The sequence below is a fragment of the Triturus cristatus genome, chromosome 1_2 (genome assembly GCF_964204655.1).
Source record: "Triturus cristatus chromosome 1_2, aTriCri1.1, whole genome shotgun sequence".
Lineage (NCBI taxonomy): Eukaryota > Metazoa > Chordata > Amphibia > Caudata > Salamandridae > Triturus > Triturus cristatus.
In genome coordinates, this window is record NC_140580.1 from 1,095,418,725 (window position 1) to 1,095,446,397 (window position 27,673).

At 45.5% G+C, this 27,673-nt stretch overlaps 1 protein-coding gene across 17 annotated transcripts in view; it reads left to right on the top strand.

Annotated features, from left to right (window-relative positions):
- The window catches only part of DAB2IP (DAB2 interacting protein), a 1,477,580-nt gene that overhangs the window by 1,183,758 nt on the left and 266,149 nt on the right, over positions 1-27,673 (top strand). For 15 of the 17 annotated variants that reach the window (XM_085613689.1, XM_085613692.1, XM_085613691.1 and 12 more), the window contains one exon: positions 27,052-27,205. In XM_085613689.1, coding sequence (XP_085469815.1) covers positions 27,052-27,205 — 154 coding nt within the window. Of the gene's footprint in view, positions 1-5,962; positions 6,244-27,051; positions 27,206-27,673 lie in introns of those variants that run through there. The other 2 variants (XM_085613697.1, XM_085613701.1) reach the window with 2 other exon arrangements.

Genomic DNA, 27,673 nt, shown 5'->3' on the forward strand with positions numbered 1-27,673 from the left:
TGTGGTGAGCCAGTCTATCCAGAGGAGGATAAGCCTTGTGGCGGCCCAGGCTCGGGTAGGAAGAGTATGCGGTTGGATCACGGCCTTGAGCTTGATAGGTCTCTAAGCCTATGCGGCCACACTAATAATAATAAAATAATCACTTTTTTTATATATTGTGCTTCATACAACTCTTCCGCCATTTCTTGTCCCTGAAAATTATACCTTTCTCTGAAGGATGAAAGGCCAAATCAGCCTTGTAGAGCACTGAATATTGCAGAAGCAACACTCATCTCACTGAGCTATCCTGCCGGCTTCAACACACACTACACATATTTGGTGTGCTTCTTTGATGTATCTTGTCTATTTTTGTGTATTTGTTTTGAAGTTCAAATAGTAGAAACTGATTAGGCCAGGCTCCCAGCGCTGAGTCATCGGGGGTCCCCAGAAATCAAAGGGTTGAGAACCACCGCTCTAGCTTTACTGTGCCCAAAACAAGCACTTTCATTTCAAATCTTTCAGCATCTAAAGGTCACTTTTCCCCTGGAAAGCTTTTATTTTGAGCAGCAGGAGCACAGAGGGTATTTAGAACTAGATTTCTTCCTACTTGAAGGGAGTCTTTGATTGGTTTTAAAATCTGAACTGCTTGATGGCGCCAGACGTTTCCCAAAGCCCTGTTCTTCTCGCGTGCCTTTTAAGTAACCCCTTTTTATGATTGTTCATGTTCAGCCTTCCTGTTATTGTGATGCTGCGGGTAACTGGCCGCCGCAATTAAGTTCTGTGTAATCTTGTAAACGTCCTGCTCAGATGACTCAACTTTAATTGGGTGATAACAGATTTCTTGCTCTTCTGGGACACCCACCATGTTGCATGTTTGGATGAAAAACCGTGGTACAGTTTAGGCCCTGACGGGTGCTGCAGCGCTTTCCGAGATCTGTGCACGTCTACGAGAGTGCCCGGGCGTTTTTTATTAGCTGCTGGAAAAGGGTTAGGTCGTTCTTCCTGTGTAGCGAAGTTCCAGCTATCATAATCTGCTCTTCATAAACAGGGCAAAAATGAGTCTGTGATTGTTGAATAACTTTGAGGCATGTCTAATATTCAATCAGTCAATCAATCAATCAATCATAGCATTTGTATAGCGCACTACATACCCGTGAGGGTCTCAAGGCGCTGGGGGGAGGGGGGGGGAAGGGGGGGGATGCTGCTACTGTTCGAAGAGCCAGGTCTTGAGGAGTCTCCTGAAGGATAGAAGGTCTTCAGTCTGCCGTAGGCGGATGGGGAGGGTGTTCTGTGTCTTGGCGGCGAGGTGGGAGAATGATCTGCCGCCGGCGGTCACTCTTCGGATGTGGGGGATGGTGGTGAGGGCATGGTCTGCGGAGCGGAGCTGGCAGGCGGGGGGTGTAGAGGCTGAGTCATCTGTTGAGGTACACTGGTCCGGTGTTGTGGAGTGCCTTGTGTGCGTGGGTGAGAAGCTTGAAGGTTATCCTCTTGTTGATGGGGAGCCAGTGCAGGTCTTTCAGGTGGGGTGTGATGTGGCTGCGGCGGGGGATGTTCAGGATCAGGTGAGCGGAGGCATTCTGTATGCATTGGAGTCGTTTTAGGAGTTTGGCCAGGGCTCCTGCGTAGAGTGGGTGACCGTCCTTCTAGTTTTGGTGGGGATCCACTTGAAGATCCTGCGAAGCATGCGGAGGGTGTTGAAGCAGGAGGAGGAGACGGCGTTGACCTGCTTTGTCATGGAGAGTGTGGAGTCGAGGATGACCCCTAGGTTTTGTACGTGGTTGGTGGATGTAGGGGGTGCTCCTAGTGCCGTTGGCCACCAGGAGTCGTCCCAGGCCGAGGGGGTGGAGCCGAGGATGAGGACCTCCGTCTTGACCGAGTTCAGCTTCAGTCGGCTGTTCCTCATCCAGTCGGCGACAGCCTTCATTCCTTCATGGAGGTTGGTTTTGGCTGTGTGGGGGTCCTTGGTGAGCGAGAGGATCAGCTGGGTGTCGTCGGCGTGCGAGATGATGTTTAGGTCGTGCAGTCGGGCGACGTGGGCGAGTGGTGCCATCTAGACGTTGAATAACGTTGGGCTGAGAGATGAGCCTTGAGGTACGCCGCAGATGATCTCGGTGGCTTTGGAGCGGAAGGGGGGCAGGCGGACACTGTTGCGTTTAAAGTGACAGTGCCTACATAAAGTGACATTAACCTGAGGCTCTGGAACATGTGAAGTTACAGAGAGGGGGTTCTGATGTCAGAATTTAATATTCACAAATTCTATATGTGCTTGACTCCTGGTTGAAATCTCTTGTTAAGGTGGCCTTGCGTGCGCTTTACGCTTCGTTACTGTAGATGATTCTCCCGTTTCCACTTCTTGCCACACTAATGAGCCTGCCTGTTATTATATTGAGTGTATGTGCTTTATACGCCATTTTGTAGCATCTAGCAAGAGATGGAGTTGATACCTGGACAGTAAACAGCTGCCATGTTAATTCAAAGGACTAACAGAATACTTATCAATCAATCAGCATTTGTGTAGCGCAGTACTGTCATCCCTAGGGATATCTGGGCGCTGTGGGTACGATGTCTCAATGGAAACGACAGGTCTTGAGTTTCTTCCTGAAGTCCTCCAGGGAGGGTGCTATTCGAAGATGGAGGGTCAGGTGGTTCCAGGTCTTGGTGGCGATGTGGCAGGAGTGGTCCCCGCTGCTGTTGCGACAGATGCAGGGGGTGTGCACAAGGGCTAGTGAGGAGGAGCACAGGTGTCTTGGGAGTAGTTCGGTCAATGGTTGAGGTCGGCCGGTCCTTGGATGTGCAGAGCTTTGTAGGCGTGCATGAGGAAGTTGAACTGGCATCTCTTCTGGATGGGGAGCCAGTGGTGGATTCTGAGGGGGGGGGGGGTGATGTGGGTCCGTTGGGGAGGCCCAGGATCTGCCTGACTGCAGAATTCTGCTCAGTCTGGAGTCTTCTGAGCAGCTGGGTGGAGATGTGGACGTAGAGAGCATTGCCGTAGTCGAGGCGGATGGTGACGAGGGCCTGAGAGACGGTCTTTATGGTGTTGACTGGAATTCATCTGAAGAGACTGCAGATTAGGCCTGGCTTCAAATATCTTTCATTGTTTTTTTTTTTAATGTTGCGTTACTGTGATCATATTATGGGAGCTAGTCTATCAGTCTGTGCCAGATCTTTTCTTGCCTCGTTTCTATGTCTGTGGTAGTGTGCTTGAACCAGAGAAAAGTGCATTGCCCGGCTGGGGAAATTAAAGTCCCGCATGAAGGCGTACAGAAGCTGGTTCTGAAAGAGAGGGGTTTTTCTCTCAAAAATAGCGTGGACAGCAAACGTCAGTGCAGCGTGTGCCTGGCCTGTTGTCCTAATTAGGACTTGTGAAGCACTTAGCAAGGGCATATTAGTCTGCACTTTTTCAAGTACTCAGTTGTATATATCTCGAGCCACAGCAGGACAATGATGAATGATAAAACCCTCCATCCGGAGATAGATGGCACGCTGCCCTGCCTGTTGCATCATTGTGGGTGGTGGTCTGATTCCAGCTACTTCTCTGACTCCTTAAATGTGAGAGTTTGTGAAATCCTTTGTCCTTATTAATGCATATTAATGCACAAATCCCCTTTCACATTTTACTTCTTTGTGTCGATCCATTAACTTGTCATATGGACCCACGCTCCTAAGTTAATTCTTCGGTTGTGTTTTGGGCCAGTAACCTGAACGTAACGGCCTAGACCAACCTTCTAGGCTCATTTCAGTTCTCCTAGAAGCAATCAGGAGCCATCTTGAGCATAAACCTTCATAGTTTGTTCCAAGCCTGGGTCGAGCTAGTAGGGAATATGGCAGGTTCTGTGCTTAATTTGAGCCTGTGGTTTCTGGTGCTCAACACTTGCACTTAATTATAAACACCGGCACTCATGACAGTCTGCCACACGGTGGCGCTGTTTGTCTAATTCGATATTAACAACACAACATCAGTTGTTAAATAATTCAATAAATAATCAAAATGACTAATACCTGCTGCCCAAGCAATTCTTATAGCTTTGGGGGGCTGGAATGGTCTGAACTATCACAGATGTAGGGGTGGGATGGTTAGTAGTTGTATTGGTATAGTCAGGGATTTAAGTGGGATTTAAACTGGGGGGTCTCTGAAAGGGGCCTGGCCAATGTAACTAATGTCGTGCCCTAAAAACACGTGAGCTAAAAATCTGTGCTTAGCATAATGTGCCGCCCGACTTGTATTTTGCTGTTTCTGTCATTGCATCCAGATATAGGATAGAAAAAACTAACATCATACCTACAAGAAGTCAGGATTATTGGCTTTGTGAATGTTTTTTAGTTGCATAAGATAAATGAGTAGAAACTATGGCTTGTATATAATATTGAAAAAACTTCCACTTAAAGCCCTGGTGACACCACAACAATGCTGCTGCTCCTGAGTTTCAAAACGAGAAGGGAAATCCAGAGAGAAAATGACTCTTTAAATGATTTCCCTCCCCCTACAACGCTCACCTGGCATGACGTCATGCCGTAACTTCTCCACTAGTGAGACGTAAGCACTGTGAGCACGTGAGATGTGCCTGCTGTCACTGCAGTCCGGAAAAAACCGACCGACTGTGCCAGGGCACAAAACAGAGCCCGATAGAGACCCGTTTCGAGGCCTCCTTTAAGAAAACTTCTGGTGCTCAGCACCGGTGAGCCCCGGCCCACTTAAAGCCCTGGGTGTAGTCATTGGCAGCGCTGGTACTGCCACGGGGGGCACAAGCTCCAATGGCCTCTTAACGAGGGCCCTGGCACTTGTATTTTTACAAATTAACCACTCAACAGATTGTAGATACTTTCGAGTGCACTCGAATACCAGACACGACAGATGGACACCTTGTGTAATCCTGGGCAAGTCACCTCTTTCCCCTTTCACACTCATGACTTTGAAACAGGATTTTTCCAATCTTTGGGTGTATTCCAGAATAAATCAGAAGGGATTGTTTCTCGGTTCGTTTAAATGCTGTCTGTGGGCGGCACTGACTGAAGAGAACAGAGGGCGAATAACGGCTGGTTGTCTTTCTGGTGTTTGTTTAATTGAGAGCATTCTTCCTTCACTGGGTGGAATGTTCTAAGGGAATTAAAGCCCTTCCTTCTGCCTCGTGGGATTCTAGATGTGATATGCGCTCTCTTCTGTTACAGGCCTTTGCCTGCCGCTCAGGTCCATAACACAGGGAGCAGGCATTTAACAACGGGTATAGCCCTCACCAGTAAGTTATAATCAGGGCACAAGTCCTATAAAAAAGAAGTCGGCGACTGACAATGTGCACATGACCTCATAACGTCACGTGCTGAAGGTGTCCCGGTGTCAGAAAATTCACCGGGACACGTTCAGCATATTTCAGTGGGGCCCAGCTTCTTGGAAGAGGGGACGGCGTCCACCCTGTGAAAAGAGTGGCGGTACGCCGTGTACCTGCGTGTACCCCCGACTCGAGCCCTGGTTATAATGATAAACGTTTGAAAGAATGAAGCTAGCTCTCCAGGTGAGACCCCCGTGCACATCGGAGTCATTACCCTGCGTCCCCCCGCCCCTTGTAAAACCGTAACAGACCTGCTTTGGAATTGAACCACCGCAATGAACAATTTTTATAGGGTTTTTTTTAGCATTATAAATTTAAGATTTAGTAACGTGAAATAACAGTGTTGTGCATCTGAGAATGTATCCTAGAATCATTTACTTGTAATGCACGTCAGGTGACACACCGGGCCTTGATGAGCTTCTAGGCACTAACCATCCATTAGCTGTACCTGAGGCAGGAATGCTCAGCCATACATTCAGTCGCTGGAGGTGTGACCAGTCACACTGAGGCCTGCTTGAGCTGTAGGGTAGTAAAAGGCTCTTCGACACTGAAAGCTGTAAGAAGCGTCAGCTGGGGTTTGACATTCCAGTCTGAGGCACACCTGACGAGCGCCTCGCAGGTTCAGACAGGTAGCGCCTTTATCTGTTGCCTCGGGCCCGGATTCCACTCCAGGGAGCAGAGCAGCCTCAAACTGCTGCGTGCAGCCTGAGTGTGCGGGCTGTCAGGAGCAGGGGCGGCGGGGGCGCCCCGGTATTTACATCACGTCGAACTGGGAGGATAAGTGCCCATTGGAACAGAGAGTGCTGAAGCCCCGTGAAAACAGAAGCGCCACGACATGTAATGGCGCTACACCCTGGCACGGAGCAGAGAGCTCACGGCTGGTTCTTCGGACACATGAGTCGGGCTGAGCAGTGATGCTGCCGCGTCAGGCTGGGCTCAGGTAAGCTCAAAATGTGGGGTCGCATCAATACCGCCGGAAATTGGTGACGGACCAATGGTCTCGCCAGTGTGTCTGGCTTTGGGTCGCAGTCAGGGAGCGTTAAACGTGCACAAAGCGGGTGGTAAACGCGTAGGAAGCCCGCTATCTAGCCCTTTAAAGTGACGCGCCTTCACCGTTATAAAAAAAACCGCTTTGGTAATATAGAATACCAGGTTATAGCGCAGAAATGCTGCGCTCGTCAGCACAAAGCAGGTGCTAATGCCAAAAGCGGTAAGTTAGAGGCAGCCATGGTGCACCCTGCTGCACTAAATTCTAAGCTAATTTTGCAGTTCTATCCTGATTACAGGACGGAGTAACGTAATTACCGATTTTTTATCTCTCTGTAGATTTAACGAGACATTTTAAAAGAGCTTTCTGTCTTAAAACACATTTTCTTTTGCGGACCTTTCTTTGTTCTTCCCCATCACTTTGCAGTCTTTTTGCGGGGGTACCGATTGGTGGGAGTGAGTGAATGGATGGATGGATGAATGTATAAATTGTATTCACGCCTCCGATGTGGACTCTGCGAGCTGCAAGAACTCCTCGTTTGTAAACATGTATATACAAATTTGCACAGTGACCTCAAGAAGGCACAAGTGTACACAAAAACAACATACTTGCCATAGAGACCCGCCTAAATTTGTAAGCCTTGTGTCATTTTTGTGCCTGAATGGGTCTCGTCGAATCACCGAGTCGACAAATACCCTATTGATCTGTTGCCACTGTGTTGTCACAGAAGATTTGACCCTACATTCACTTGGCCCTGCTTCCCAAAAGCTTGGCCCTTCTCTCACTTGGCCCAGTCTGGCCCTCCATTTACTTGGCCCAGCTGTGAAAAGCTTGGCCCTCTACTCATTTGCTCCAGATGTGCGAAAACGTGGTACTCCACTCACTTGGTCCAGCTCGTGCGACAGTTTGGTCCAGCTGCCCAAAAGCTTGGCCCAAGCTTGGCCCTCCATTCACTTGCCCCAGCTGTGCGAAATCTTGGCCCTCCACTCGCCAGCGCAAAAACGGGTGAATCAATGAGCGAGTGGTTTTGCTTCGTGTTTTGTAGTAACATGGCCCATCTGCAGGTTCTGGAGAGCTACTTCCAAAAACAACTGGTTGCCAATCATAAGTGCCATTAAGGAGGCAGGGGTGAACTGTCGAATCCCGATCACCGGTATTTAGTTTCTGTGTACTTCTTTTTTTTAATGTTTTGCCAATTGCTCAAAAACTCAATCTGTACCTGTAAAGACCAGTACATGGGTAGGTATTGTGAAATCAGAAAAATGAGTAGATGTCTTATAGAAGTTGCTGAAACAGCGAGACATTTTTTTTTATCTGGCCATTGTTTGTAAGGCACCGAAGCGCCCCTCAAAAATGGTGTCCCACCTATGTAGCTTATTAAAATGTGAGCACGTTTCTCAGTGCTAGGTTTTTATTTACCTGAAACTTGAAAGCCTGATGTTATTCACTCATTAGTAGTCGTAGCTCCTTACAGAGGGAAGTTCCCAGCAGTGAGAAAGCCTGACCACCTCCACTGGCCTTACGGACGTGATTGGCCATTGAAAGAGAAGAGTACAGTGCATCAGTTTTAGGGGCAATGAGTGGTGTCGGATTTGAATATCATAGAAATTATATTATTACCAATTTATAAAGCTTGCACTTCATGCTAAAAGTGTGTGAACCTCGGTGCTGACCTCACAGATAGTATTCGTTTTGTAACTCAGTACTACTTATTTTATGACCCTCAGAAAGAAGAAAAGCTGAAATGACCAGTCCAAAACTCCCAGCTGTCAGTGTTTGTCATTTCAGGAACACCTGAGAGTGTCTACAGAGAAAGCGACTAGCAAGGTCATTGTATGTAGAAATACTTTCACTTCAACACATATATATATCCCTTAGAATATTAGGATATTTACCACAAAAGGAATTTTTCAAAAACGTGATTGCTAGTCCTGAGGGAGGCCAAACTACCCTTTATGGGTGGCAGAAGTGGCCGAAACATGTTGACATAGAAGCAGTATAGGAGCGGAAAGGGGTCCTAATCGTCCCCTAAACAATCTCCACTTTAAAATGTAAAATCCTATCCAAGGAACCTAAGAATACAATTTTGGAAGCATATCCCTGAGATAGTTTTACACCTTCACAATCACTGTCTGTTTATATGTTGCATGCTGCGTGGATTCCAACCCAATTATGTTTGTATTGTCTTCCCCCCCCCCCCCCCCCCCCCGGCTCCTTCCCAGGCATTGGTTTGCGCAGGTATGTTGTAGCAGCCCTATGATGAAGCACGCTACTATTTAGTGAGTGGGGGCTTTTTTTTAAAAACCCTACCTTTTCCAAGAGAGGGGTGTTATCTCAAACAACGACCTTGTCCTCCTTTTCCGCTTTGGTGGTTATATAGTAACAAGATGCTGGCAGAGATACTTGAACCCTTTTTCAGAGTCTATAAAATAATTTGATTTTAGTATAAAATGCATGTTTTGTCCACAGTGTTTCCAAATGGGCTTCATTTTTCCCTTTTTTTTGTAAACAGATTTTATTCAGTAATATCCAATCATGTAGGAGCAATACAATGGCGTTTTAGAGCTTACTTCGTGCTTTCAACAACAGTTATCGATAAACGTGTCTGATGGTCGCACATTACCAGTTTCAGGTTCTCGCCATGTGTGGTCCTTTCACAAAATGGTAACAGTATTTGTTGGTCAAATCAGAGTTATGGGCTTCATTTTTCCCTTTACATTATTTTAAAGAGATGCTCACTGTTTTGAAAAGTGAGGCAGTTGTCGAGCTGCTATGGCCCTGCATGAATTGTCTCTGTTTCACCTCTACGTACACCGGTTCGATCCCACCCTCGGCCAGGGACTGCTCACTATAATTGGGGGATTGTTAGTTTTCAGGCTCAGACCAGTTCCTGCTCGTGGGCTGCGTCTGAGCACTGCTGATGCCAAATTAATATCTGAAAAATGTTTCAGACTCTCTTGTTCACAGAGTGCTCTGCGCTACAGTGAGCTGAGAGTTATTCTGCAAAATATGTCAGGAGCAAATGTAATGTGCTGCAACTGGGGAGGATGAAAGAGAAGAGAATTAGAGGGAGGCAGATGTGTTACGATGCCAGATGCAGCCTAGAATGTGGCATGATGCCAGGCGCTGACTCGGAGACCAGGTGTTGCTGCCCTTCCGGGATGTTCCAATCTAGGGTGATGAATACAGAATTTAGCCCTGATAGGACTTCTTTGAAGTTCGAGATAGCGTCTTAAAGGGGCCCACAGTGAAAATAAAAACTAGACTTCCCTTCTCCCAACCCTGCCTCGCCAGTAATCGCCAACAATCAGGATTTCTGAAAGTTTTTTTCTTTGATGGTATCAGGTTGGGGTTTTCGACTTAATATGACGTGATATCTAGTGATGGATGGCACTTTACAGACATTTGGTATTAAACACTCCATTGCCCATGTGTTATTTCCCACCACAGGCGGCAACAAATGTGTAAAACCAATATCGCCCCCCCAATTCATGGATGGTTCATAATGCTGCCGCTGTCACCATATGATCCGACGTCACCACCTTACAATGCTGGGTGATACGCCATTCTCCTGAGACAGCGAGTCTATTTCAATTCTCTAGCCTTTGTTTCATTCTCTTACGCCCCATTGTTGTACATCTTGTGTCTAGTATTCTGGTGTGTGCTTTGCGGCACCTTCCCCTTTTCGCGAGATGATACCAGTTGGAGGTCTTCATTACGAGGTGTAAATGCTTCTACCTAAGTGAGTAAACAAAACCAAGCTTGAAGGAACCTGATGACATCAGCGGGCCACGAAAGAGCTATGGCGGCTTTCAATGCGGCACATAATCCGTATTGAGAAATGTGTTTCAACAAAGAGTGCAGGAGGAAAGGGTCAGGATATATGAGGAAGAATATGGACATTTGCCCCCAGGGTCACGTCCTTAGACCATCTTGTTATGGACTAGTCCCATATGGAACCTAAAAAGTAGGAAGAAAGGGGTAAAACTATCAGAGTGGTGTGCCTAGGACTTAGACATGCTTTAAACTTGACACTAGGTGTGTGGCGAGCACCACAGGTTCCCTTTTGGTGCCCACAGCTCTTGCAGTGGAGTAACCATTACTGCTGCTGGCAGCTCCCACGGCTCCACCTTGCACAGCTCCAGAGGTTCAACGCGGCTTCTCACAGTTTCCACTCTCCTGCTACACTCACTTCAAATGGTCTCCAGGGATGCGGGTAGAGTATAATCTCCTTATCTGTCAGGGTCTTGGTGGCTCCTAAACCTTCCACTCTGCTGGTTCCCTCCTGAAGCAGATGGACTCTCAGGGTTTGTCATTTCAGACCTCCCTGAACTACACTGCAGTAGCAAGCCTGACTCACGGTGATAGAGTTTGGAGCAATCTTCGGCCGATGTGTCCACCGAAGTCTTCTCTGCAGGGAAATCAGAAGGGCCTTGGATGACTGATTCCTCAGTTTCTTTAAGCTCCTCCCTCAGTTCTACCTGTGGGTGGGTCCACTGGTCTCGCTTCTATGATGGGCAAGTCAGGCGACAATAAACAGGACAAATGTTGCTACAGGTTGAGGTAGGGGAAGCAGGCAGGATGCTTTCCTCTTTAGCGCCTAGCAAGTCTCTCTAGAAGGTAGACCCAAGACTGTAATGCTGCCTCTTTTTCCAAACTTAGGTCTGCTCTCAGCCAGCTTCTTTCCTGGCAACATCTGGACCTGAAGAGCCAGATGTGGGTTTGGACGCGAGCCCCTGAAGCAAGAAGCTCCCCAAGAATAGTCATTTCTGCCAAGTCCTTTAAAATACTAGTTCCCAAAAGGGAGGTTAAGAAACATTGTACTGTCTCTTGGTGGCCCTTAGTCCTTTATCTGAGTCGCCAAACCACTATTTAGATGTAACCTGTCTGACGTCTTTCAAGAGAGCCCCGAATATGAGTCTATTGAAGGAGAGTTTCAGCTCTCAACTACCCACTGACGGCAGCCCGAGCCACCCTCTAAAAGAAGCGACGATGCTCCCCAAACTGCGTCCATGTTATAAAGGAAGGGAGGTCTGAGGAAACTTGTTTATTGAATTCAAGTAATAGTAGACAATCAACGAAGGCAAAGGGCGTCCACCGTCGGTGTCTCATGTCCCGTCCTCCTCGACCGCTAGAGAATCCGAACCAACCATTCTGATTCCATCTCGGCTCGAGAAGCACAGGAGCACGAGACCATGGACTCAATGCCATGACGAGGACAGAACAGTTCAGAGTCAGTTCTGATTTGCGTTAGGCATGCCACTCTCGAGAATGGCCCAATGGGTGAAAACTAATGGGCCGGAATGAAATCCAGAGCAATTGCCAGATGTGGAGATTATTTGCTAGCACCTCTCACATCAGCTTCTGTGTGTCTAAAGCCACCTAGTGTCGTCTGATGAAAATACTTTCTAAATGCTGGTGCCACTGTACATTCTCCTCTATCAGTCTGATGTCATTGATTCTAGATATGACCAAGTGGTAGAAGTGAGTCAATTACAAATATGACCAACATGTAGATAAGTGAGGCGATTCATACACAAGCAAGATGTAGAAGAGTAAGGTGATTAAGGTGATTCGAGATACAGTTAACATGTAGAAGAGTAAGGTGATTCGAGATACTATCAAGATGTAGAAGAGTAAGGTGATTCGAGATACAGTCAACATGTAGAAGAGTAAGATGATTCGAGATACTATCAAGATGTAGAAGAGTAAGGTGATTCGAGATACAGTCAACATGTAGAAGAGTAAGGTGATTCGAGATACTATCAAGATGTAGAAGAGAAAGGTGATTCGAGATACAGTTAACATGTAGAAGAGTAAGGTGATTCGAGATACTATCAAGATGTAGAAGAGTAAGGTGATTCGAGATACAGCCAACATGTAGAAGAGTAAGGTGATTCGAGATACTATCAAGATGTAGAAGAGTAAGGTGATTCGAGATACTATCAAGATGTAGAAGAGTGAGGCTATTCGAGATACAGTCAAGCTGTAAAAGAGTAAGGTGATTCGAGATACAGTCAACATGTAGAAGAGTAAGGTGATTCGAGATACTATCAAGATATAGAAGAGTAAGGTGATTTGAGATACGATCAAGGTGTAGCAGAGTAAGGTGATTTGAGCATATAGTCAACATGTAGAAGAGTAAAGTGATTCGAGATACGATCAAGGGGTAGTAGAGTAAGGGGATTTGAGATATGATCGAGATGTAGCAGAGTACGGCGATTTGAGATATTATCAAGATGAAAAACAGTAATGTGATTCGAGATACGATCTAGATGTAGTAGAGTAAGGGGAGAGGTAGAAGAGCAAGGCGATTCCAGATATGATCAAGAGGTAGAAAGAGTAAGGGGATTCAAGATACTATCAAGCTGTAGAAGTGTAAGGCAATTCTAGATATGACCAAGATGTAGAAGTCTAAGGCGCACAGAGGACGATGATTTTACTCAACGTTAATTTCAGTTGCGTTGCTCTTGAATGTAGTCCTGCCATGTTGCAAGTAGCACTACCAGAGACATGGCTGCGGGGAGAGAGGGGAGAGAGCTTTTGGTACAATATTTTGTAAAAGATAAGGCCTAAAGTGCCTCTAGGTCTACAACAGATGAAGGCATCTTGTGATTGTGGCTTCCACTTCCAGCTCATGACCCAGAGAACTAAATTTACCAGTTGGGAGAAGGCCTTTGTAAAGTTCAACCAGACACAAATATGAACCCTTTCTCATGATAGTCTCAATGGTCCCTAATATAAATACATCCACTCTTTAGTCATTTTGATGCCTGTGCTCATGAGCGGGACTGACCGCGGCATGTCTGTGTACTTCAATGTGGCCAGGTAATTCAAAACAGAAGAAACATTGTGTGTTGCAAGGTAATCGCATACGGATCAACTCATCCTTATTTCTAGGCTGTGACTGTACTTGAACTTGTCTTCACTCTCCAGACAAGTAAAGAAACTCCTATAGATTTCAGTGGGATCACCCAAGCCTGTTCATCTTATTCATTCACAAAGCATGTTTCTATTTCCTTGTTTTCAGTAACCAAAACCACTGAAATGCACCCTTTGTGGAGTCTCAAAAAGTTTAGAGGGAAGCCATGAGGACGTCGCAATGAAAAGCACATCCGACTGGCCAGGACTCATACTTGAACTGAATTTTGTTATATTGTTCTCTTACATAATGTGTACAAATCTAAGAAATCGTCATATGATGTAGTAAAGTTCTTACATCCCAGGTATATTTAATAAAAAGTCAAATAAATTCTCTGTTGTCCTTTGACTTCAATTGAAAAATATGAGCAGGGCAGATCTTGGTATGACAACAAAGCATCTGCAGAGTTTCTTTAATTCTCACTTACTAGACAACTGCTTACCCCATAACCTCATGGTCTTATTCAAAACAGTTTTGTGTTGTGTAGTGGAACATTTTACTGCAAAATGTTGAATTTAGGCTCAGAATTGCCAGATTTTGGGCAATTTTACAGCCCTAAATCCCACTTATGGGGCTAGAAATGTTACAAGCAAGGGACATTTTCTCTATTTGGAATTTCAGGGCAGATGGTGGGGATTCCTATGAGAGTGATGGGGGTAGGCATTAAGAAGGGGGCAAACACCTGAGTCGGTCACACCCAGATGGCACTCTTAACCTTTTTAGTAAACATATTTCGGAGTACATTTGAAAATTAGGCAGAAAACTAACCCCAGAACCCGTATTTTAAGGCGATGTGAAGGAAGGATATTTTCCAAATGGAAATATATTCCATGTGGAGGAAAATGTGCAAATGAGCGCATCCGCGGCACTCACTCCTTCATGACGGACAGCCCGCAGGAGTAGGAGTATGCTTGAACATCTACAACTAGCCTACATTTCCAAGGTTTACTCCTGGGAAGTTTTCTAATCTTGAAAAATGTATTTATTAAACTCGCAGGTGGAAAACCATAATGCATAAATGTTGTCCTTTTATCTAAATCCTGGAACCACAAGCGCTTTGTGTCCAGCTAAGAACCCTACTTGACCCTGAAATCTGATGCACTATAAAGGGGATGGTGCTTCTGGACACCCTCTATTTTGGTGGCCCCTTTCCAGATTCGATCCCGCTTTTCTAAACTGGTCCTGCCCCCTGTCTCGGTGCTCACAGGACTCCTGCCCCCGCAGCAACATTGCAAACCAACACGCAATGTGTTATTTTGCTGTATCGCCTAATTAAAATCGAGTACTCCCCTGTAAATAGCCTGCCGGGTCATGCGGAGACTAATAACAGGCCCTGTGACTTACGACCAGAAATACTTCGAAAGCTAGAAGCAGGAATAACTCTAAGGAATGTTTGTCATCACACAGGAGTGGAGGAGGGGTCTGACATGTACACCATTAGAGCAGCAGAGGTGCATGCTGGGTTATTCCTGATATTGTACAACAGAGACCAAAACATGCATTCTAAAGCCAGAGATCCTCTCGTAATGTGTATATGTACTAATAGAGTGTCTATATGTACTTTGGAAATGTAAATCGCTGGCTGTTGTGTTGGTTGTGCAATGGGAAAAATGTAAATTTCATGCGTAAATTATTGTGATATTTACAAACTAAGCACTTTCTAAAGATTGGATAATTTTGCAATCTTCATTACATTTTGCTTGAGTTTGACAAAGTTAGCACTTTGAGATGATTGCAGAGTTTTGCAAACTTTGCTAAACTTTTTTGTGAGACTTTTTTTTTTTTTTGCTCGCAACTTAAGCTTTGCAGCCCTCTTGAAGATTTTCAAAGCTTGAAAAGTTTTCAAAGTAAAGGAAATTGTGCAACTTCACACATTTTCAGCATTGTGCTGGCTACCACTGTGGTAAAAGGATACCCCATTGGTCTTCAAACACAGCCTTTTCCCTTCAGAGGCCCAGAGGGTGCCCTATTCATGAGCCCTTGTCCTTACCTCTCTTGGGACCACCACCGGACCCTGACCTCTAGCCATAGATCTTGTGGAATCATGATGAAAACAAGCCTCGGTTTTTGGCCGGGTGAGGAGGGGTGGAGCCCTGGAGGGGCGGGGCATCATGCTGAAAAATACCCTAAAGGCACTTTTGCTCCCTTCAAAAAAAAAAAAAAAAAAGCTTGCTGAAGCTGGCGCCAATGTCCTGGGGTATTTTCCCATCTCTTAATGGACATTCGCTGTTCAAAGCCTCCAAAGACGAGCTGGAAATCCACATTCCAATATGCGCTAATTGCGCTATTAGTGTTTTCGGCTCATGTTCCCTTCCACTGTGTGACAGTGGCTCCTCACTGGGTGTCTGTGTGAAGGGAGGTGATATTCAGTGACACGCGGTGGCACCTTGTGAGTTGGCAGGAAGGTTTGTGTTAGAAACTGTAGCAAACTGCTAAGGAAAGACTTCTGACTTGTTGGGCGCATGGAGCAATCATTAAGTAATAACATCCAGCTCCATAAACAAGTAACTGGTATTATGTGCGTAAGTCGTTGCTAGTGTCTATTTAAATATCAGGCTGTGGTCTTGAAAAGAACAAAACTGAATCAATCCTTCCTTCCTTCCTTCCTTTCCTTTCCTTTCCTTTCCTTTCCTTTCCTTTCCTTTCCTTTCCTTTCCCTTGCTTGCTTGCTTCCTTCCTTCCTTCCTTCCTTCCTTCCTTCCTTCCTTCCTTCCTTCCTTCCTTCCTTCCTTCCTTCCTTCCTTCCTTCCTTCCTTCCTTCCTTCCTTCCTTCCTTCCTTCCTTCCTTCCTCTTCCTTCCTCTTCCTTCCTCTTACTTTCTCTTACTTTCTCTTACTTTCTCTTACTTTCTCTTCCTTCCTCTTCCTTCCTCTTCCTTCCTCTCTTCCTTCCTTCCTTCCTTCCTTCCTTCCTTCCTTCCTTCCTTCCTTCCTTCCTTCCTTCCTTCCTTCCTTCCCCCATAGAACAAAACCAAAAAGAAAGAAAAGCATTTGCATGTGAGTTCGGTGAATGTGGTTCTTGATTGCGGCATCAATTTCTGATTGCGTTTTGTACCAAAAAGCTAGTCTTCTGCCTCCCGATTCCTGCATGCAAAAACCGATTAATTGGCAGGTTTCAGCCAGAGTTTCTGTTGTGAGAGACAAAGCTTCTAGGAGCAGAGAAATAGTAAAATAAAACAAGGCTTACACCTATACTTAGGCTTAGAGTTAAGAAATTTGGAAATTGGTGAAGAATTCCTGGAGTAAGCTTGGAAACATGCAACAGATAAGGTTTCCGGGAGCACACGTATGCAGAAGTAGTTACACATGTTTAAGAGGACATGGTGCAGAATTATGTATTTAAAAATACATATGTGTACTAGTGACATGGATATTTTCGCTTGTTTTCAAAAATCTGTGGAAACTCGGAGAATTCTCCATGGAATTCCACAGAGTGAAAGTCCGCAGGTTCCACCCATCCATAGTTGCAATAGCCACACATCGGTGATTTGCGTGCGGTCACCTACTTTTGCAGGTTAGACCAAGCAGAAGCATTCCCAGGCTTTCCCCTAGAACTTGACTACAAATATGGCAATTCTATCAGACTGCTGCATTCCCAACCAATCAGGGAAGCAGGATTGGGGACCTGTGTTTGCAAAGTGCTTCTGCATACCTGTATCTTAGGTGAGCAAAACAACAGGCACTGGGGGGGTCATATTGATTTATGTACAGATAAGTGCATTAGTGAGACATAAGGACATCTTGTGGTGTGAGTGAGCAGAAAAGGATGGTGGAAGGAGGGGAAAGCAAGGTCCACGCTGGGATGAGAGAGATGTGTTCCCACAAGTAGTTTCACATCTAAATGTTCAATGCCGCGATGGCCCTGCTTTGCATAGATATTGTTTTTTGATGAGTGATGCGCTGTAGCGATTCTGCTGGTGCCGCACGAGCGTTGGCCTAAATGCTACAGAGCAACTACTCTTAAATTAAAAAGAACATAATGCACATTTTAAGACCCAAGTGTTATAGTCTCACTTAAACATGAACATATCCATTCATGGTCGCTACTTCATTCCGAAAGTACGCCCCACTGACTTTTATCGGCCTGCACCACTTGGCGACTCGGGATCATTGTAATGAGCGGGAGGCGTGCTATATCGACAGCATGCACAGTCCCCGCCTCCCTCCGTCGGTGGCTTCCGGTCCCTAGTATCATATCCTGGCAACCGCTGGTATCCAGCACAGCAATTGGATGCAAACTTATTGTCGTAAGCGTAAAAATTTGCATAACCAATCATGATAATATACATTAATATGCCTTACTCTATTAAAAACCACTGGGTTACCCTGCACTTAATCTAGTTTTTGATGGATTTATTTATATTCTTGAGTGTTAAGAAACCAAGCGATCCAAAATGTGCTCCTCTCTCATTCATCCCCTTGTGTGCTGTGATGCCAGACTCTCTTCTCCTTGCACAAACGAGCTTCGAACCTCTTACCCTACTGTGTTTGAGGCCTCAGAAGACATGTGTACCTGCCATGTTCTATTGTGAATGTGAGGCTTGCTGGGTAATCTCAAACTCTATGGAAGAGGAGAGACCTCTAGCAGGTGGCCGCGTAACATAGGTTGGACACTAGCCATGCACAGATTCACTGAGCAAGTGCCCACTGCTCACACTAGCCTGAAACTTCCCTGAGGTACTGATGATGCATTAAATTATTGCTCCCCCCTCCCTGGACTCCAGATAGCCTTTCCTTCCTTTCAAATGCTTTTGACCTATTCCTGGCCCATCTCCTGGGCTCCAATTAGTTCTCCCTTCTTTTCTAATGCTTTGGAGCTCTTTCTAATCATCCTCCCGGGCTCTAGTTAGTCTTTCCTTCCTTTCTAATGTTTTGCACTCTTTTTTTTGCAGGATGCGCAGGCAGAAAAAGGGAAATTCCTTATTTAGAGAAAAAATCTGTGGTTAATTGATAACATTCGAAATAATAGGTAATTAACAAATCGATAGTAATTGAAACAACTATGCCACTGATTTTATCTTTGTCAGCGATAAATAAGAATGAAGAGAATTGTAGAGAGTTTGCATGGATTGTGCCCCCGAATGTGGTGCGGTGCCACTAAGAGCGGTCCAGCTGTAGACCATGTTCTTAATTTCTAAAGACCACAAGTGTCATCAGTATGTTTCAAATGCCTACATAGTGCGTTATGGGCAGGGGCCATCCAGGTGCTTAGCAGTGGTTCTGGAGATGGAACACTTCTTTGGCAATCAGCTCTGTAAATTGTATAACTAAGCAAAATTGGGACGCAATGGCTGACCGAAATAAGCCAATGGCTGTATAGAGCTGATCAAAATAACCGGATACCTAATGGGGGAAAATGCGTCCTCCCATCAAAACATTGCAAAAAATGTAAAAGGACCACAGACAATGGCCATTTGTGTTCTGTTGTTCCCATACATTTGTGGTAAACTTATCGTGAATTCCTTGTTCTCTGTAACTTTTTACTGTGATTGGTGCATAATTACGCAAAATGATGTAATGCAAAATGTCCACAATTATGCAAATTACACCAGCAAAATGTTAATGTCATCCAGGCTTGCCATACACCACCAAGGGAACTCAAGAGGGAGTAATAAGTCATTTCTCTAAAACAATATTGCGTTTAGGAAGCAAAATGGGGCATGAAAACGCGGTTAACATGGCCCAGCGAGTCAGTGGTCACAACTGGCATCTGCAGAGATCTAAAGAGCAATATTTTGAATCCCTGCTGCCAAACACATCCTCTTGCATTCTACTCTGAGTGAGTGTAATGTTCTAATAGCTTTATCGCCCTTCTTCCTTAGGCTGTACTGGTTCTAAAATCCCCTCTCCCTCATTATAGGCCCTTGCTCTTGGATCGGGCCTATAACTTGGGTTCAGGCAGTGCTTGAAATGGAAAAATAGAAGTGCAGGTACTCTGTACAGAGTACCTACTTGTTTCTGAGAAGTGCCTGTAGTCTCCAATTAAAAGTATTACGTCGCTCTTGAGAAGTGCCGGTACTCTCCCTCTCAAAATAAAAAAGTGCCGGTACTCCGTACAGGGCAGTACCGGCCCATTTAAAGCACTGGGTTTAGGGCCTTTAACGACCAGTATAGCCCTCGGCATCGGGCTGAAATGATATATTAATATCTCCTGGAAATGAAACCATTGAATGACCTGCATGGTTGCGGTTACTCCCAGAATATTTTGGAAGCAGGCTTTCAGAACGGAGCTGGAGGAACCTGACCATCTGGACTTGAAGGATGCTAGTATCTGCTGTAGCTGCTTGCTTGACGTAACCAGTGTGATGGGGTGATCACCTTCTCTCTGCTTGCTTCCTGCCTGGCCCCTCCCTTTCTTGTCAAGCTTGGTTTAATCCTGCGAGCTGCACCATGGAGTGTGATGAATCGCTACTGTAAGCAAAACACAGTTAAATCTTGAGGCGACGATGCAGTTAAGCAACAAGCCGTGACGGGTGGGGGTGGGGGGGGGGGGCTCTGAATATCATCCCCCCTCAGGGGCATGCGGCGCGCGGTAGGGCACCTTGTACCCGACGCATTCACTCCGCGTGCGCCACCGCCAAGCATGGCAGGGTGCATCGCTGCACGTGCCAGAGTTCTCAAACAAGCCCTGGTTGAGAGGTCTCCGGTATAAGCTTGTCTTTGTCGACGGAGCGCCAGTCTCAGCGGGTCGCCTCCTGGGGCTGGATGCCATGAACCGCGCAGTTGGTGCCGGTTTGCACCGAAGTTCTGTTCTGCGCCGTGTTACACATTGTAAACACGGACTGCTTGTTCCTTCGTTTCTCTTTGTGGCCGTCAGTGCTGTTTTGCAGCAGCAAAAATCGATGTTTGTATTTGGGTCTACTTGTTGTAGAAGAAAAGCTTTTGTGTATTGCCCAAGGATTTGTGTTTTCTTTGCTTACGATTATGGGGGGGAATCGAGGACTGCCCAGCATCCATTCCGATTGCAACATTCAGACATTGCCTTCTGTGCCTGCTGTCTCACATTCACATACACTGCTGGTACTCCGGCCCTGCCAACACCTGGTTTTCGTGGTCTAGTTAGAGTTGGGAAAACTGATGTGTGAATGTTGGCGGTGCTCCCATCGGCTCTGCCCTTGACCCACCAGTCAGTTAGTGATGCGCGCAGTAACTTTCGTCCGGACGACCGCCACTCTTTTTGCATGCCCATGTCCACCCTGCGAGGCATGGCAGAGAAAGGTTAAAATGTCCATATACACAGGGAAAAAGTTATTTGTGCATCTCAACCATTTATTCAGAATAAACAAACTCGCGCTCTAGGAGTTTGTTTTCTCTGAACAAAACAATGTTTGCTGATCAGGCGTTTAAGGCAAGCATTGCTGGCGCTCCCTTCACAGCAGACAGAGAGAGAATCCCCAGGGAAGCATGGATTTCTAAATTCTGAGGGCGACCCTATAGTAGGGCAGCTAGGTCATGACCTACACACTCCTCGCAGTGGCGGCTAGTATTCACACATGTGCATGCACAAACAGACATCTCCATTCATAACACTCCTGAATATTCATACATACATGCACGCCAGCAGCAAACATTAGGAATAAAATCACTCCTACATGCAGCTCTGCCTCGGAAGTCCCAGGAGGGTTAGGACGGCTGCCTTCCCTCCCTCATTGTTTGACCCTAGGTTAGCCAATGAGGGAAGGCAGCAGTCCCTACCTCGTCACAGAGTGGGATGGGGGGTCAGTGAGAGTTGCTGACGTTCCAAACTCTGTGATGAGTTGTCTGTGAGACACTCGGCCCTGGGCACTTTTGGACTTACAACTGAAGTGTCCAGGTCCGAGGAAACCAGTGATGCTCCCCCTCGTGACAGGGGGAGGGCCTTGAGGTGCTTTGCCAGGCTGAAGAGTTGATGCCTACAGGAGCCGTGGCATCTTTAGCCCGACAAAGTTCAGCTCAGCCAGCCAGGAGCCTGTGCCTTTAGCGCATGTCTACCTTCTGGTGGCCCTTCCTGAAAACTAAGTGCATCTGTCAGGCTTCCCTTTGCTCAGCCTGACAGAAACGCCTCTGGTTGGTCTTAAGGTGAGGATGAGCTGTGGCTGCACTCCTGGTGGAACGGAGGGCCACCACCCAAGGCCTAAATAAGAACAAAAGTCCCATAAACTCGTGCAAGAATAGGGCTTTTGTTAAAAGGATGCCTTTACAAGCTAGCTCCAGCGTGTGTGTTCCTAGAGTGCTTCTTGTAGTGCAAAGGAGGCACCTGGCCATCATTGGCCGAACATTCACCAACGCTTCTTGTGACTGACTAAATTGAGTGTATTTCCTAATCACTGTGATGAAAACTGATTTGCATTCATATGTCATATTCTGTTCCTTTGGGGTACCAGAAAAGGATGCCATTAGAAATTTACCTTACGCACGTTATGGGCAAGCCCTAACGTAGGTGTACGAAAATGACATTTAAGCCCGTCACAGAAGTTCATCTTCTATATTTACAGTCCTATTTCTTGAACTTTTGCATTTTCTTTTTAGATGAATCAACAGAGGAGTGATTTTCTCTGGCTCTACCAATATGCACCCTCCCACGCTAACCTTTTTCTATTTCTTGCCTGTCCGCTTCTCCACTGCCTCCATCAAACAATCGCCATCCATTGAGAATTGACTATGACAAGAGCTAGTCAGTATTTTGTGGGCTCCCAGCTGTGAATCCAGCCCAGGCCTCTCTGGAACAACTCCACTAATCAGGGCTATTTCAGACACATTTTCACATCTGAACAGAGCAGGAACCGAGACCTTACCTATAATAGGCCTTGTTCTCATGTAACACAGACTCTGATGAAGGCCACGTCTGCGGATCCCACCGCACACAGTATGCACAGGGCCTGGTAGATCATAGCATGACTGTACAAGACAGGCTGCAGCTTATGGGACACTGGGCAGCTAAATGGCACAACAGATAGTTGGTTCCTTTACAAGACGCGTATTCTAAGAAATACAGTCGTTTCTTATGTGGTATTAGCATACCAAATTTTCCCTGCTCAACTTTTGCCAGGTGACACAGCACTAAATTCGAGATTTTATATTGGAAAACTGTGAAATAACACTGATTTCTCCAGTAAGTACCCATTCCGTTGGTGAAACTTGTAATACTATGGTAATTTCACATCTCATTAATTCCAATACTTCTGGTATGACCAATTTTGGGAAGTGAAAATTCTGCATCGGTGTTTCCTCTGTATCAGAATGAGGACCAGCAACTCCTATAGCAGTAGGCATAAAGGAAACATAGGTTTGAATTAAATGCCTTTGCTTTAGGGAAGTAAACACCATTGGGTTACTACGAGCATTCTTGGTCTTTGCCATTAATGCACAGCTTTATCTAACTTCCCTTACGTCATAGGCATGTCTCTCTTGTCCACATGTCTTGCCCTCGAGCTCAGAATTTCATCTGTCTATACAAAGCATAGAAGTTGACAAAGTGGCTATATGAGACAAAGTAGGGCTTATAGAGAATGTGCATGCATAGTGACACTAGTATTTATTTACTCAGATTATCATAGATTCTCACCTAAGACTTTGCTACATGAAGCAGAAGCTTAAAGCAACTTCAGACCTACAGGTGACTCCTTTGCATTAAAAAGCCACAGAGAACATAGTTCACAGAAACATTTCACAAGTCAAGATCGGAACCTTGTGTACAGAGAGAGCACCAGACACAAACACTATTCAGTGCCCCGCATGTCCCTCACTGGGTCACACAGCATGATTGACAGTTTCTCCATACTCCAAAGGTGCAAGACTGTGAGCTTTGTCTTTGAGTTACTGATGATGCGCAGCATGAATGGCTCAAGAGGACTTTGATACATCAGAAGATGATGGTCCTACGCATGGTAATGCGATGCCGGCTTCACTGTCGATGATGCGGTCCTCGAGGTTGCCCGTCAGAGACCATGCTTCTTGTTTTTCATTTACACGCCACATACAGTCCAGAGGCCTTGATAAACAGAAACAAACGGACCTGTTGCGGTTCACCTGTTTGTCAGCACAAGTGCCTGGAGAGAAGCTAAGTGCTGCTCAGTGCGTCCAGTGTGTGAGTGGCTGCATCGTTCGGCCTCTCCCTGTTGTCCTCTGCCAAGGACTCCATGGAAATCTCAGATAGAAAGCATCTTTAAAGGACAGGTGCTTAAAAGACTGATATGGCCAGGCAATGAGAGGTAAAGAAAGTAACATCCCTAGGGAGATGGGGCGGGCCATCCGAATGTGGATTCGGATGGCCCACTCTCTCTCCCTATGGATGTTACTTTCTTTACCTATCATTGTCTGGCCTTATCAGTCTTTTAAACACCTGTCCTTTATAGATGCTTTCACATATGATTGGCTGGAGTTAGGATTTTTAAACTTGGTACCCCAGCTCGATTGACATAAACTCCAGCATGCATCCAGCAGATACATATTGGTTGCGTTGGGCCGGTAACTTGTATTTATCTGGTCTTCAGGAGAAGCTCTTCCGCACCACCACAGAGGTACTTCGAACAGGGATCCAAATATTTCCCCCAAAGATTGTTACAAGTCAATGGACTTTCGAAGCAGTTAAGTCTATGTGACATTTCAGAGGTAAAGCTAAAGTTGTGCTGCAAGTGCATGGCGAACAGGTGCCGGAACCATAAAGACAAGGAACACGGCCCCGTTGGCCAAAGACCTCATGGAGTTTATCTTGAGGAGGTGATCCACACTACAGCTACAAGGACCATGCAGCCTGACTAGGTAGGCTCAAACTGAAGAGATTTGTTTTCCAAGAGAGCCACTGACTTGCAGGATACCTTCCATGTCTGCTAGTGTGGCCAGTCTGGACTGCGCGGATCCACTCTGTGCCAGTCCTTGACTTTGTGGGAGATTGTATCAACTTTTTCCTGCCTGAGAGGGACACAAGACATTCCTGCTTTACTTTATTAAAATGACTATCTAGCCGAGGCAAACCTTCCAGGCGCTTAACGTGCCTCAGATATTACAGTTTATGGTAGTTTAAAGACACTAAATACAACTAAATTACATTTCCTCAATTATACCTTGGTACCAGAAAGACCCCTTGGTGTTCCTTGCATTTAGACATGTGTGCCACAACCAGTCATCAACAAGAAGATGTGCCTTAATGGCAAGAGCTGCTGACTTTGGAGCTGGGAACCAGGTAAGAGTCTTGGCGTCTGCTCTATATCCTGTGATTCTGGGCAGTTCACTTAATCGACCCGTGCCTACCAAAAATGAATGTGTCCTTGTGTAATGTAACTTGTGCTCATGTAAAGGGCTCCAAGACCTTTGGGACGAGTTTACACTACATAAAACAGCAACAACAACAAAAATACATGGGCTCCAATGGGCTGCATCAACCGGCAGTAGGGTAAAAGGCTCAACGTGTTACGTTGTGAGATTGGTGTCATTTTGAAGACAGGAGGACAACCTGGAGCCTTGGGCCTCCTTTCAGACACACCTATTGAATGCCTCCTGCCATTCAAAATCCCATTCCCACCCTCCTCAATCCATGTGAATATCAAATAACACTTGATAGTACCCGGGGAAGAAGGGACGCGTGCTCGGGAGAACATGCCAATCACAGAGGCTCTGTGAAGCGGACACTCAGGCACCTGCCATTTGCCCCACGCTTTATATCGCACAGCCTAGAGAATTGCCAACGACCTCCCACAGCATCACCCAAAATATCTTCTGGAGAAAGGAAGGGAACCTAAACTAGGAAAGAAAGAAATGGCATTTAAGAGCCAAGGATACTTCAATAAAACACTTAGCTGACTCTATTACATTAGGGCTTTAAAGGAATCTGGGAAAAGAAATGGTTTCCAACAATTGATCCAACTTGACTAAAGCACCAGATTGTACTGGTATTTGAAAGAAAAGTCAAGGACAGGAACCTGGTGGCCCAATGCGAGACGAGTTGTTGTAAGCGGACAGCCATGGCTAGACGTCCTCGAGTAATGAATGAGCTTTGACCAACTGATCCAGTTCAAAGACAGATGATGAGAGAAATGTAAGAAAGGACTGACGTCACCAGTAGGAGGGTCACACACCCTGTCTGACAGTTGCTGATTCAGAGGTCATGGTGGGCAAAAAATGGCTGGGCGGTTTGTATAATGCAGGATGTGAATGACACCGCATGGCAGCATCTCATTTTTTCAGCCCTCATCATCTTCCTGCAGAGCGGGCTATCAGAGCAGGGATGTCTTTACATTTCTAACGCGAGAAGACAAAGTGCAGTGGGCGGCTTTGCTCAGATACTGCGGTATTCTTTTGTTGAATAAAAACTATTCAATTACTGGGCGATGTTATTTATATGTGTATTAAATATACATATATATTTATAGATGTATGTATATATATATCTATAGATCAAGGTACGTAGATGTGGAGTTAAGAATAGTAAATGGAGAATGTCGACAGTACATCATTAAGGTACTTTTAAATGGATAAGCATATATAAGACTATAGATTTATTAATATTGACTATATATATATATATATATATATATATATATATATATTTCTCTACATATTGTCAAGGTGTGCAGATATGGAGTTAAGAGTTGGCCTGGGCAGAGTTCGTGGAGTTCTGCTAGGCAGAACTTTGTGAAGTGACCAAGAAACTCTGGAGTACCGCAAGCGTCGGAGTGCATTACAACGCGCCGCTCAAGCTGATTTTTAGCGCCGGGCGGTTGTCCCGCTCTGTAAAATTACTGCAAATGGAACCCTGCGCAGCACAAGAGGGCGCTTCTTCTTTTTACCACTTGAGTAGATGCTCCACTCGAGCGGCAGCTTCATCAACGCGAACGGAAGGTTTCTCAATGCGAGCACCTTTGTTGAAAAAACTAGCCGGGAGGTGGTCTGGAGTAAGATTTTCCTTGCTCTCACTCGCCAACTTAACATTAACACTTGCTACCCATTCCACATCACTCAAACAGAAAGTGTGTGCATAATGAAGCTAAACCCACTATCAGTTGGATTTTACACCAGATATTGCCAAAATCTTGCCCATGTCAGATGAAGCTTCTCAGTGCGCATGTGTACAATAATACTTTTTGCCCGCACTGCAAATACAAGCTGGGTCTGACTTGCGACACCATAGGATAATAACAATTAACATAATAACAAAGCATCTATTAGGCATTGGTTGTCACTAGTCTTCATCTTTGAAGCTTTTTAAATAAATCATATTATTATTATCAAAACCCAGTGGGACTTTGTTTTGGCTTTGGGAGAAGGAAAGGCTGAGTCACCCTCACTCCCCCCCCCTCCCACTTCAGCAGCAAACATGAACTCACCGAACTGTCTTAAAGGCATACACACAATATCATTAGCGACACCAAACATGGTGCCATGTGACGTACTACGAGCTTCTTATTGGTTTATCAGGGATTCATTCATATAAATACCTCAATACCTAAATTCCCTACAAGTTTATGTTTCACAACCAAAGTTTAGATTTATTTTCAATACACATACAGATTTGTATAATCTAAAAAAGGGAAATAAAGGCTGACAAGTCCTGCTTGTGGTATTTAGGCTTCCCTTGTCCCCCTGTCTGTATTGAATATGCTACAGAGGAGCTTTCCCATCAAATTATCATTTCATTTTTTTTGTTGCAGATTAAAGGAAGTGCATGTTGTAATCCTCTCTAGATGCAATCTTTGCATACTGTGTATTCCCCCTTGATGCCAGACATATGAGTTCTATGCACATATCACTGGTTTGATGGAGTTTATACTGTAGAAATCTATTAAAACCATCTGTTGTAATGCATAACTGATGAGATGCGCAGTTGATTGACCCGGAAGTGCTTTGTGTCTTTTTCCTCTGCAGATCCCAACTAATGCCGAGATTGAAAGAATCGCGGTCTCACGAGTCGCTGCTCAGTCCCAGTAGTGCCGCTGAAGCTCTCGATCTAAGCATGGAGGAAGAGGTGGTTATCAAACCCGTTCACAGTAGCATCCTGGGACAGGATTTCTGCTTCGAGGTAAGACCGATCAATCATTTATGCAAACCATCAAACCTATATTGATTATTGGAAATCAGCATCGTAACCCACAGGATTCTAAATTATAAAAGCATACTAGAGGAAGGCAGGGCTGGACAGCAGCTTAGGGTACCAGGTGACATATAAAAAGCTGTGGCCACTCTATCAGTGGAGGCTGGTCTCACTATGTCCCTCTGCAGGGCACAGGATCAGCCTCTCCCTGGCCCTGTTACAGCCACCGAGCACGAGGTGGCACCACTTGGTACCACTGCCTCCTGTCATTTCCATTTTCTCCCCTTGCTGCACTTACTCAGCAGTTTTATGGTTAATCTTAAGGCAGCGGATTCCTTTGTTTACATTAATTACTTCCACTGCCTGTTTGCATTAGTTGTTTGTCATATTGTAGCATTGTTTATTCTGCTGACGCGCAGAGCTTGTTCTTTGCTTTTTATGCACTTGTCGCTCATG